The sequence below is a fragment of the Centropristis striata genome, chromosome 10 (genome assembly GCF_030273125.1).
Source record: "Centropristis striata isolate RG_2023a ecotype Rhode Island chromosome 10, C.striata_1.0, whole genome shotgun sequence".
In the NCBI taxonomy this organism is placed as follows: Eukaryota; Metazoa; Chordata; class Actinopteri; order Perciformes; family Serranidae; genus Centropristis; species Centropristis striata.
In genome coordinates, this window is record NC_081526.1 from 35,806,208 (window position 1) to 35,818,218 (window position 12,011).

Genomic DNA, 12,011 nt, shown 5'->3' on the forward strand with positions numbered 1-12,011 from the left:
AATATGTAAATTGGGTAAATGAATATGTAATTGACTATAGCTCAGGAGCAAGCTATCAGGCTACTCCTTAAATAATGGACCAGAGGCAGGGTGATCTGGTTGTAGGAAAAGTGAGAAAAATAACTTTGAGTGAAAGTAGAACCATTCAACTAATGTTAACTAATGTGCGAGCATGCTAGCTGGCTAATGGCGTCCACTTCAACTCCTTGATCTCAACAGAATATTTACTTCCATTATTTTAGAAAGACCAGTGCAACTACTTCTCCAAGGTTAGGGCAAAAAGCTCAGACTTAGGTGTTACAGAAGGTAGTTTACAAAGTATCCAATCAAATCAAATCCACTTTATTTATATAGCACATTTATAGCAAACAAAGTGCTGCACAAAAACACAATAAATAGATAACACAATAAAAGCACAATAAAAAAGATAAGTAGACAATAAAACACTAAAATACAATATGATAAAATAGAATAAAATTCAAATAAATAAAATGCACTGGCCGCACAAAATAAAATATGCATGTATAACATAAAATCATAAGAATCATAAAATCAACACTCTACGTGGTGTTAAAAGCCAACAACAAGAGGTGGGTTTTAAGAAGAGATTTAAATTGAGACAGTGAGGAGGCCTGTCTGATGAGCAGCGGCAATTCATTCCAAAGTTTTGGAGCTGCAATGGCAAACACTCGCTCCCCTCTGAGCTTCAGCCGACCTCTGGGCACCGTCAGGAGCAGCTGGTCAGCTGACCTGAGAGATCGGTTAGGAGAGTAGGGGTGCAGCAACTCAGAGAGGTAGGGTGGGCAAGGCCATTCAAAGCTTTAAAAGCAAATAAAATAATTTTTTAATTAATCCTAAAATGAGCGGGCAGCCAGTGCAGGGAAGCTAAAATCGGTGAAATGTGCTCATACTTTCTTTCATTCATTCATCCTTAACCGCTTTTCCACACTCGGGTCGAGGGAGCTGGAGCCGATCCCAGCTGACATTGGGCGAGAGGCGGGGTACAAAGACGTGCAGCAGCATTTTGTACAAGTTGAAGTTGGGCTATGGAGGACCCACTAACCCCCATACGAAGTGAAAAGTAAAGTAAAAAAAATGCATGAAAATGCCAAAAGTGGGGTTGTTTACGGTGGCCCTGAAGTGCAAAACACAACGACAAATCAAAAAACACAATGACAAATCAAAAAACACAACGGCAAATCAAAAAACACAACGACAAATCAAAAATCAGAAAACACAACGGCAAATCAAAAAACACAATGACAAATCAAAAATCAGAAAACACAACAACAAATCAAAAATCAAAAAACATAACGACAAATCAAAAAACACAACAACAAATCAAAAAACACAACGACAAATCAAAAAACACAACGGCAAATCAAAAAACACAACAGCAAATCAAAAAACACAACAGCAAATCAAAAAACACAACAGCAAATCAAAAAACACAACGACAAATCAAAAAACACAACGACAAATCAAAAATCAAAAAACACAACAACAAATCAAAAAACACAACGGCAAATCAAAAAACACAACAGAAAATCAAAAAACACAACGACAAGTCAAAAAACAACACGACAAGTCAAAAAACACAACGACAAATCAAAAAACACAATGACAAATCAAAAATCAAAAAGCACAACAACAAATCAAAAAACACAACGACAAATCAAAAATCAGAAAACACAACGGCAAATCAAAAAACACAACAGCAAATCAAAAAACACAACAGCAAATCAAAAAACACAACAACAAATCAAAAAACACAACAGCAAATCAAAAAACACAACGACAAATCAAAAATCAAAAAACACAACAACAAATCAAAAAACACAACGGCAAATCAAAAAACACAACAGAAAATCAAAAAACACAACGACAAGTCAAAAAACACGACGACAAGTCAAAAAACACAATGACAAATCAAAAAACACAACGACAAATCAAAAATCAGAAAACACAACGGCAAATCAAAAAACACAACGACAAATCAAAAATCAGAAAACACAACAACAAATAAAAAAACACAACGGCAAATCAAAAAACACAACAGAAAATCAAAAAACACAACGACAAGTCAAAAAACACGACAAGTCAAAAAACACAACAACAAATCAAAAAACACAATGACAAATCAAAAATCAAAAAGCACAACAACAAATAAAAAAACACAATGACAAATCAAAAATCAAAAAGCACAACAACAAATCAAAAAACACAACAGCAAATCAAAAAACACAACGACAAATCAAAAATCAAAAAACACAACAACAAATCAAAAAACACAACGGCAAATCAAAAAACACAACAGAAAATCAAAAAACACAACGACAAGTCAAAAAACACGACAAGTCAAAAAACACGACAAGTCAAAAAACACGACAAGTCAAAAAACACGACAAATCAAAAAACACAACAGCAAATCAAAAAACACAACGACAAATCAAAAATCAAAAAACACAACGACAAGTCAAAAAACACAACGACAAGTCAAAAAACACAACAACAAATCAAAAATCAAAAAGCACAACAAATCAAAAAACACGACAAATAAAAAATCAGAAAACATACTACAACTCAAAAAACACAACAGCAAATCAAAAAACAACGACAAATCAAAAAACACAATGACAGATGAAAAAACAACATTTGTTACGTACAACTGTGTCCCACAGAAGTTGCATTGCTTTAAATGACATCATTTACTTTTGTTTTCACATGGAACTAAATATGGGCACTTCCAGTTGTGTTGTGGTGCATTCATGTGCTGTGGGAACATCCACTGACAAGAAAGTTGCAAGAAAACAAAAGCCTTTGGGAATGTTTTGCTGATTTTGTTTTCAGACCGCATAGTTTTGAATGTTGTGTGGTAACTAAGATCACTGCGCTCCCTGGCCCCAAAGAGTATGATGTAGTCAGTTGTGGGCTTCTTTATAGGTGGTGGAGTGAGAAAGGGGATAAATAAGCTGTATGTCAGAGGTTTGATCAGAACGCTGCCGGAGCTCAGCAGCTTCTGCCTTCTCCTCTGTGTCGATGGAAGAAGCTGAACTCTGCTTTCCAGAAATCAACACCTCCTGCAGGAAGCCGAGTCACCCTCACCTGGAGGCCTCGCTCATTTACACTCTGCTGTCATGCATCTCTCTGCTCACTGTGTTCCTCAACCTGCTGGTCATCGTCTCCATCTCACACTTCAGGCACATATTAACTCCTCTGCATGAAATGATTTGCTTTATCTAATGTGGTTTTGACATGTGTTGCAATGATTTTTTCACATGTCAGGTTGCTGCACATCCACTAACCCTCTCCTGCAGGACATAAATAATGCACATGAGTTATTTTTTCTTCTTTTTATATTGTGCATACTGATTGTTTGCAAATGATTTTACATCTGCAGTACTGTGTTGTATTTACACTTGTTCCTACAGGACAGTTCATCCTCCGTGTATCAGAGCTGTTAATAACACTTCTGTCTACATAAACTACTTTTTCTCGGAATGATTATTGACACAGGTACTTAAGAAAAATATATTGCTGGTCTTCCTCTCCAGGCAGCTCAACACTTCCACCAACTTCCTCCTCCTCTCTCTGGCTGTCTCAGACTTCCTGGTGGGTTTCCTGCAGATACCGGTTGAAGTCATCATCTATATGGGCTGCTGGATCCTGGGTGACCTCATGTGTGCTCTGAACTACTTTTTAGGCGCCCTCATTGTCAGTGTCTCGGTAGGAAACATGGTGCTCATATCAGTTGACCGCTACGTAGCTATTTGTGACCCCATGTTTTACTGCACCAAAGTCACTCCGCGAAGAGTCCAGCAGTGCATTTGTCTGTGTTGGATCATTTCTGCTTTGTACAACAGCTGGTTGCTGAGAGATTTACTGAAACAACCAGGCAGGTATAACTCGTGTTATGGAGACTGTGCATTTGGTATTAATTATGTTGAAGGAGCTGTTGACCTTGTTCTTTCCTTTTTCGGCCCCATTCTTGTCATAATAGTTCTGTATATGAGAGTGTTCGTGGTGGCTGTGTCTCAGGCTCGAGCCATGAGGTCTCATATTGCAGCTGTCAAACTGCAGGACTCAAAGACAATAACTGTGAAGAAATCTGAGCTGAAAGCAGCCAGGACTCTTGGTGTTGTTGTAGTTGTGTTCCTTCTGTGCATTTTACCGTATTATTGTTTCAGTGTTGCAGCTGAGGACAACTTGGTAGGGTCAGCGTCTGCTGCCGTTCAGATTTGGATGTTGTATTTAAACTCGTGTATAAACCCTTTGATCTATGTCTTCTTCTACCCCTGGTTTAAAAAATCTATTAAAATCATTGTTACACTCCAAATCCTGCAGCCCCGCTCCTCCGAGACCAACATGCTGGAGTGAGAGAGATGTGATGGAGTGTCCATTCTTTGTACAATCTAAAGTCAGGACAACCAAGTTATATTAACAAAAATAAATAATGGCATTATGTTTATAGAATACAAAGTTAAAACATTTAATTCATATGAAAGTTTCCATTAGAGTGTTTAATATTGTTTGTGCTCTTCACAATCATGAAACAAAGTTATTAATACTTTTCACCACATATGAATAAACAATAAATAATGGCATTTTGTTTATAGAATACAAAGTTAAAACATTTTGTTGCATGATTGTGAAGAGCACAAACAATATTAAACACTCCAAGGGAAACTTTCATATAAATTAAGTTATTAATACTTTTCACCACAGATATGATCTTGATCTGATGTCTCATGAATTATTTCCTTGTGATTGTAGTGTGTCACATTTTTCTCTATATTTTTTGTGCTTTATAATTTGAAAACAAGTAATAAAAACATTACGAAACAGTATCAGGATGTCTTTGTTTGTGTCAGGATTGAAGATGGTGGAGTTTTAAAAGAAATGAGTCACTCAAATAATGTACAATATGTTAGTCATTTACATTTAATAACCAGGCAGACAACTTCACTGACATCAGGAGAAAACACTTTTTTATGTAGATCAGTTTACATATTCTTAATTAATAAATGGTTAGATAAAACAGAAATTTAGTTACTGGACACTTAACGTAAGATGGGATTTTGTTTATTTGTTCATTTGAACTGAGCCTCCACAAAAAAAAGAAATATATATATATACGTGCTGTCCATTTAATGTTGTACATGTATGAGTGAGATGCCAACATCTATGAAAATAATAAATATTTACAGTATATGGTAATTTGGTTAGAATTAAGTTAATTCTTAATCGGAATTCCAAATTGATAGTTTAGTAACTTTACGAGACTGATTTAGTTATATTGGCTATTTTCTCGGTTTTAGAGAGTGATGCCCCATTTTGAGGTGACTTGAGTAAATCAAGTCATATTTAGAGCCACGGGGCAATCGCACCGAGCACTGGTCCCATACAGCACTTTTCTCTACAGAAAATCAATTTCGCGATGTAAGTCGTGAAAAACTGCCCAAAATTTTGCATTGAAATGAATGGGACGTCCGAAAAAAAATGAGCGAGAAAGAACAATAATTGGAGATTTTTAAACGTCTACTTCTCTGGCATAATTTCACCTAGAGACTCCATTTAAACTTTAAACAGTAGACAAAAGTCTTGTGTATGGGTGTATTAATCCATGTTTCCATAGGTCATATAGTTTTTTATTAATCCCTGTTCAATGACCATGATCTTTTTTGGAGAAATTCTGAGATTATAATGGGTGTGTATTGCACGGAATGTTCGTGTCACAGTGTGTGACATCATTGCCAGAGTGTAGACGGAGAGAAAAAATTGTCAAAAAATAAATTTGAAAACTGCGCTCCAGGCCGCAAATTCCACTCTACAGAAATAATTTATACATAGAAACGTAGGAAAATTTGTCTTCTCACTCACAATCCTCTGGTAAAGCTGTCAGAGTTATAGTTTGGGCGTAGGACGCACAGATGCGCCACCAACACCACCAACAGCCTCATTGGCTCCCATATTAAAAACGCAGGAAGATTTCGGAAAAAGGGAGATGTAACAGTTTTTTTAGATCGCTCTAACAAAGCTTTTTTTTTCATTTTTCTTAAAAAAAACAAACATATGTAGACGTTCAGGAAAAACTCAGGACGCTCAAAGTGAAGTCGGATCAGTGATAGGTATTATGGTTTTGCCAAAAATGCTTTCTGTTCGAGGCCAGAAATTCCAGTCTGTCTAACTCTGCTGTCACTGAGCCGGTACAGGTGCCAGTTAATTCTGTTGATTGCTTTGATCAGATTTCCTTTGATCTTTGATGTGATTACAGTTACAGATACGTACACACTCCTCACGCATGCATACACATGCTTCAAACACACACACACACACACAGGTAACTTTATGTGATTTTAATTACGGTTTAATTAAGGTTAAAGAGCATAGTTTGAAATCTCTGAAGAATCTCATAGTGTACACACACCGGCAGTAGCCCCCGTGGCCCTTTCAGAATTTCCCCAGAGGAAATTTTCTAGTTTTGAATGTTGTGTGGTAACTAATAGGGGTGTGCATTGGCACTGCCCTCACAATTCAATTCGATAACGATTCACCAGGTAACGATTCGATTCAATTCGATTCTACGATGCATTGCGATGCATCACAAATATACTGCACACAACAAGGGACATTTTTCGTCAGTCATGAGGCAATACAAGCAGTCAGAGAGGCCTAATAACAATAGATTTTATTGGCTGCTGTGTATCATCCACTCTGCTCTGTCACTAGTTTGGAGTTTAACACAGTTTTAAACTGGAGTTGGAGTTTAAAACCGTGTTAAACTCTAAACTAGCGACAGAACAATTGCCCCCACCGGGCTTGGAATTTCGTCATTTTAGGGGCAAGGCCATTTTGCCTTCCTGTTCACATTTATGTTAAGGCCACATGACAGGGCATAAAGGCCGTTTGGTTAAATTACGCTGGTTTTACCTTTCAGATTAATACCTTAACATTCTCATTCACCAAGAAACATTAATGCACAATATATTAAATATATTAGAAAGGACCTTTTTGGAAAATGACAAATGAACCTGTTTTGAAAAGACCGCAAATGCATATATTTTGAAAAGATGGCAAGATGAATCTCCTGCCTGAGTTCATCTAAGAGTAAGGAAAGATAAATGCCTCCTCCCTGCCATAAAAAAGGAACCTGCTGAGGTGAAATCTACATCAGCTAAATGTCGACCCCTTGTCCCTGAGGTAGGGAAGACGTTAGCATTATCCCAACTAGCTAGCTATCGCTAGTTTTCATGACGCAAAAATGTAAAGTTAATGAGTTGACTTTAAATAGGCAAATACAATGGTAATTACCTATCAATAGTACTTTCTATAAAAACGTAAATGTTATGTTCTGTCAAATACTACCACATACTTCAGTCACAACATATCAAAACAGCTTGTCCGCTAGCTTACCTGTGCTGCGCATCAACACATGGCTCATTTGAATATTCATTTGAATATTCAATATATATTCAAATGAGTATATATATTCAAATATTCAAATGAGCCATGTGTTGATGCGCACACGTCTCGAAGGACAGGGAGTGGGTCGGGTTAGCGTTGTGTTTACTGGAACTTTGACAGGGGCGCAAAGACCACCTTGGCCGTAAATTGAACATTTTTTCACAGGGCATTAAGGCCAGAGTGTGGGGCAAATTCCCACCCTGGCCCCCAAAACTTCCCACTGGAGGCCAGGAAATAAACATAATCGATTATGGCACTTTGACGCATCGATGCTGAATCGTGCATGCCCCGCATTGCGATGCATCGCCGAATCGATTATTGTTGACACCACTAGTAACTAAGATCACTGCACTCCCTGGCCCCAAGGAGTATGACGTAGTCAGTTGTGGGCTTCTTTATAGGTGGTGGAGTGAGAAAGGGGATAAATAAGCTGTATGTCAGAGGTTTGATCAGAACGCTACCGGAGCTCAGCAGCTTCTGCTTTCTCCTCTGTGTCGATGGAAGAAGCTGAACTCTGCTTTCCAGAAATCAACACCTCCTGCAGGAAGCCGAGTCACCCTCACCTGGAGGCCTCGCTCATTTACACTCTGCTGTCATCCATCTCTCTGCTCACTGTGTTCCTCAACCTGCTTGTCATCGTCTCCATCTCACACTTCAGGCACATATTAACTCCTCTGCATGAAATGATTTGCTTTGTCTCATGTGGTTTTGACATGTGTTGCAATGATTTTTTCACATGTCAGGTTGCTGCACATCCACTAACCCTCTCCTGCAGGACATAAATAATACACATGAGTTATTTTTTCTTCTTTTTATATTGTGCATACTGTTTGTTTGCAAATGATTTTACATCTGCAGTACTGTGTTGTATTTACACTTGTTCCTACAGGACAGTTCATCCTCTGTGTATCAGAGCTGTTAATAACACTTCTGTCTACATAAACTACTCTTTCTCTGAATGATTATTGACACAGGTACTTAAGATAAATATATTGCTGGTCTTCCTCTCCAGGCAGCTCAACACCCCCACCAACCTCCTCCTCCTCTCTCTGGCTGTCTCAGACTTCCTGGTGGGTTTCCTGCAGATACCAGTTGAAATCATCCTTTATCACGGCTGCTGGATCCTGGGTGATCTCATGTGTGCTCTGAACTATTATTTTGCTGGACTCACTGTCAGTGTCTCGGTAGGAATCATGGTGCTCATATCAGTTGACCGCTACGTAGCTATTTGTGACCCCATGTTTTACTCCACCAAAGTCACTCCGCAAAGAGTCCAGCAGTGCATTTGTCTGTGTTGGATCATTTCTGCTTTGCACTACAGCTGGTTGCTGAGAGATTTACTGAAACAACCAGGCAGGTATAACTCCTGTTATGGAGAGTGTGCATTTGGTATTAATTATGTTGAAGGAGCTGTTGACCTTGTTCTTTCCTTTTTCGGCCCCATTCTTGTCATAATAGTTCTGTATATGAGAGTGTTTGTGGTGGCTGTGTCTCAGGCTCGAGCCATGAGGTCTCATATTGCAGCTGTCAAACTGCAGGACTCAAAGATAATAACTGTGAAGAAATCTGAGTTGAAAGCAGCCAGGACTCTTGGTGTTGTTGTAGTTGTGTTCCTTCTGTGCTACTTACCGTATTATTGTTTCAGTGTTGCAGCTGAGGACAACTTGGTAGGGTCAGCGTCTGCTGCCGTTCAGATTTGGATGTTGTATTTAAACTCTTGTATAAACCCTGTGATCTATGTCTTCTTCTACCCCTGGTTTAAAAAATCTATTAAAATCATTGTTACACTCCAAATCCTGCAGCCCCGCTCCTCCGAGACCAACATGCTGGAGTGAGAGAGATGTGATGGAGTGTCCATTCTTTGTACAATCTAAAGTCAGGACAACCAAGTTATATTAACAAAAATAAATAATGGCATTATGTTTATAGAATACAAAGTTAAAACATTTAATTCATATGAAAGTTTCCATTAGAGTGTTTAATATTGTTTGTGCTCTTCACAATCATGAAACAAAGTTTCCATTCTTTATACAATCTAAAATCAATCATGTAAAAAAATTTGTTTCATGACTGTGAAGATTACAAATAATATTGAATACTGTAATGGAAACTGTTATATAAATTGAGTCATCAATACTTTTCTCCACATATATGCTCATTTACTACATGAATTTTATAAAAAGTTCTATGTTTTCCTGTGATTGTAGTGTGTCACATTTTTTCTCTATATTTGTTCTGTACTTGGAAACAAGTAATTAAAACAGTACGAAACAGTATCAGTATCTCTTTGTTTGTGACAGGATTGAAGATGGTGGAGTTTTAAAGCAAATGAGTCACTCAACAATGGAAAATGTGTTAGTCACATTTAATAACAAGGCAGAAAACTTCAATAACATCAAGAGAAAACACATTTTTATGTAGATCAGTTCACAAATTCTGAATTTATAAATGTTTAAGGATCAGGATATTTGAGAAAACAAAAATTTCCCGGACAATTAATGTAAGTGTTGGGATCACATGTAAGATTGGATTTTGTTTGTTTTGTTTTGATTTGTGCATTTGAACTGATTTTAAAAAATGCAGCCGCATCTTTCAAATCAGCCTCTACAAAAAATACACCTGCTGTCCATTTAATATTGTACATGTATGACTGAGATGCCAACCTCTTCTATGAAAATAATAACAAATTCCTTCATCCATTACAAAATATTTATATGGTAGTTTGTTTACAATTATTAACTTAATTCTCAATCAGAATTCCAAAGTGGTGACCCATCTAGAGGTGACTTTGAGTAAATCAAGTCATGTCAATCAACTATAATACCTAATAATTATTTATGATAATTATTAATAATTCTTATTGCCTCCTAAACACACTTTTGAAACGTGAAATGTGTTGCATAGGAAGCCCTGAGATATTTGGGGTACTACTATTAGTACTATAGTTGCCCCAGTGCACAACATAAGGTTGTTGAATTAAGTGACCCCAAGAAACAATATTTCCAAACTAGAAAATTTCCTCTGAGGAAATTTTGAAAGGGCCACGGGGACTACTGCCGATGTGTGTACACTATGATGAGATTCTTCAGAGATTTCAAACTATGCCCTTTAACCTCAGAGTGTGTGTGTGTGTGTGTGTGTGTGTGTAATTAAAATCACATAAAGTTACTGTGTGTGTGTGTGTGTGCGTGTACGTGCGTGCGTGTGTTTGAAGCATGTGTATGCATGTGTGAGGAGTGTGCGTGCTTACGCACGTGTGTGTGTGTGTGTATCTGTAACTGTAATCACATCAAAGATCAAAGGCAATCAGATCAAAGCAATCAACAGAATTAACTGACACCTGCTAATGTCCCGGAACATTGACAGGTGGAATTTCTGGCCTTGAACAGAAAGCATTTTTGGCAAAACCATAATACCTATCATTGATCCGACTTCACTTTGAGCGTCCTGAGTTCTTCCTGAACGTCTACATATGATTTTTTTAAAAGAAAAATAAAAAAATAGCTTTGTTAGAGCGATCTAAAAAAACTGTTCCATCTTCCTTTTTCTGAAATCTTCCTGCGTTTTTAATATGGGACCCAATGAGGCTGTTGGTGGTGTTGGTGGCGCATCTGTGTGTCGTACGCCCAAACTATAACTCTGACAGCTTTACCAGAGGATTGTGAGTGAGAAGACAAATTTTCTTACATTTCTATGTATAAATTATTTCTGTAGAGTGGAATTTGCGGCCTGGAGTGCAGTTTTCAAATTTATTTTTTGACAATTTTTTCTCTCCCTCTACACTCTGGCGATGATGTCACACACTGTGACATGAACATTCTGTGCAATACACACCCATTATAATCTCAGAATTTCTCCAAAAATGATCATGGTCATTGAACAGGGATTGATAAAAAACTATATGACCTATCGAAACGTGGATTAATACACCAATACACAAGACTTGTGTCTGCTGTTTAAAGTTTAAATGGAGTCTCTAGGTGAAATTATGCCGGAGAAGTAGACGTTTTAAAATCTCCAATTATTGTTCTTTTTCGCTCATTTTTTGTTGGCCGTCCCATTCATTTCAATGCAAAATTTTGGGCAGCTTTGCCACGAGCACTGGTCCCTACAGCTATTGCTGTATGGGACCAGTGCTCGGTGCGATTGCCCCGAGGCCCTAATTATAAGAACAGAAAGGGTAAACAAAAATGCCTTGCATAAAAATCAGGTTGCAAGACTGAAAATCGTTTTGTCCTTAACCTTTCTGTTGTCCTCAGGTCAAATTCATTTTCATACGGTTTTACAGTTTGGTTTTTAAAGAGAAAAAAAAGCAAACAGGACAATAATAGACATGTAATCACACCCATACAAACAGTGCTTACCAAATTTATTAGACCTGTGGTTTGTGCCACAGCTGTCCTAAAATAACAGCATGAGTAATTACCAAAGTAATTTTTTATGATCTGTAATGGTTAATACAGCAGTATGTAGAAGCTCTAACCCAAATGATATCTTTAATGCTAAAATATAATTATTATTGTTATCCGTGAATTTTCAAATTCACT

The 12,011-nt window shown here is 37.5% G+C and overlaps 2 protein-coding genes across 2 annotated transcripts; both read left to right on the forward strand.

Annotated features, from left to right (window-relative positions):
* The first annotated feature begins 3,039 nt into the window (after nucleotides 1-3,039).
* On the forward strand, nucleotides 3,040-4,377 carry LOC131978654 (trace amine-associated receptor 13c-like). The gene is made up of 2 exons (XM_059342363.1): nucleotides 3,040-3,200; nucleotides 3,555-4,377. The coding sequence occupies exons 1-2, from the start codon at nucleotides 3,040-3,042 to the stop codon at nucleotides 4,375-4,377; spliced, it is 984 nt and encodes a 327-aa protein (XP_059198346.1).
* A 3,584-nt stretch (nucleotides 4,378-7,961) lies between these two features.
* Nucleotides 7,962-9,299, forward strand: LOC131978655 (trace amine-associated receptor 13c-like). The gene is made up of 2 exons (XM_059342365.1): nucleotides 7,962-8,122; nucleotides 8,477-9,299. Exons 1-2 carry the CDS (start codon nucleotides 7,962-7,964, stop codon nucleotides 9,297-9,299), a joined length of 984 nt encoding a protein of 327 aa, XP_059198348.1.
* The last annotated feature ends 2,712 nt before the right edge of the window (nucleotides 9,300-12,011 follow it).

Coding starts and splice junctions, on each gene's coding strand:
- LOC131978654 (XM_059342363.1), top strand. CDS start 3,040: ATGGAAGAAGCTGAACTCTGCTTTCCAGAAATCAACACCTCCTGCAGG. Junction 3,201..3,554: donor GTCTCCATCTCACACTTCAG/GCACATATTAAC, acceptor CTTCCTCTCCAG/GCAGCTCAACACTTCCACCA.
- LOC131978655 (XM_059342365.1), top strand. CDS start 7,962: ATGGAAGAAGCTGAACTCTGCTTTCCAGAAATCAACACCTCCTGCAGG. Junction 8,123..8,476: donor GTCTCCATCTCACACTTCAG/GCACATATTAAC, acceptor CTTCCTCTCCAG/GCAGCTCAACACCCCCACCA.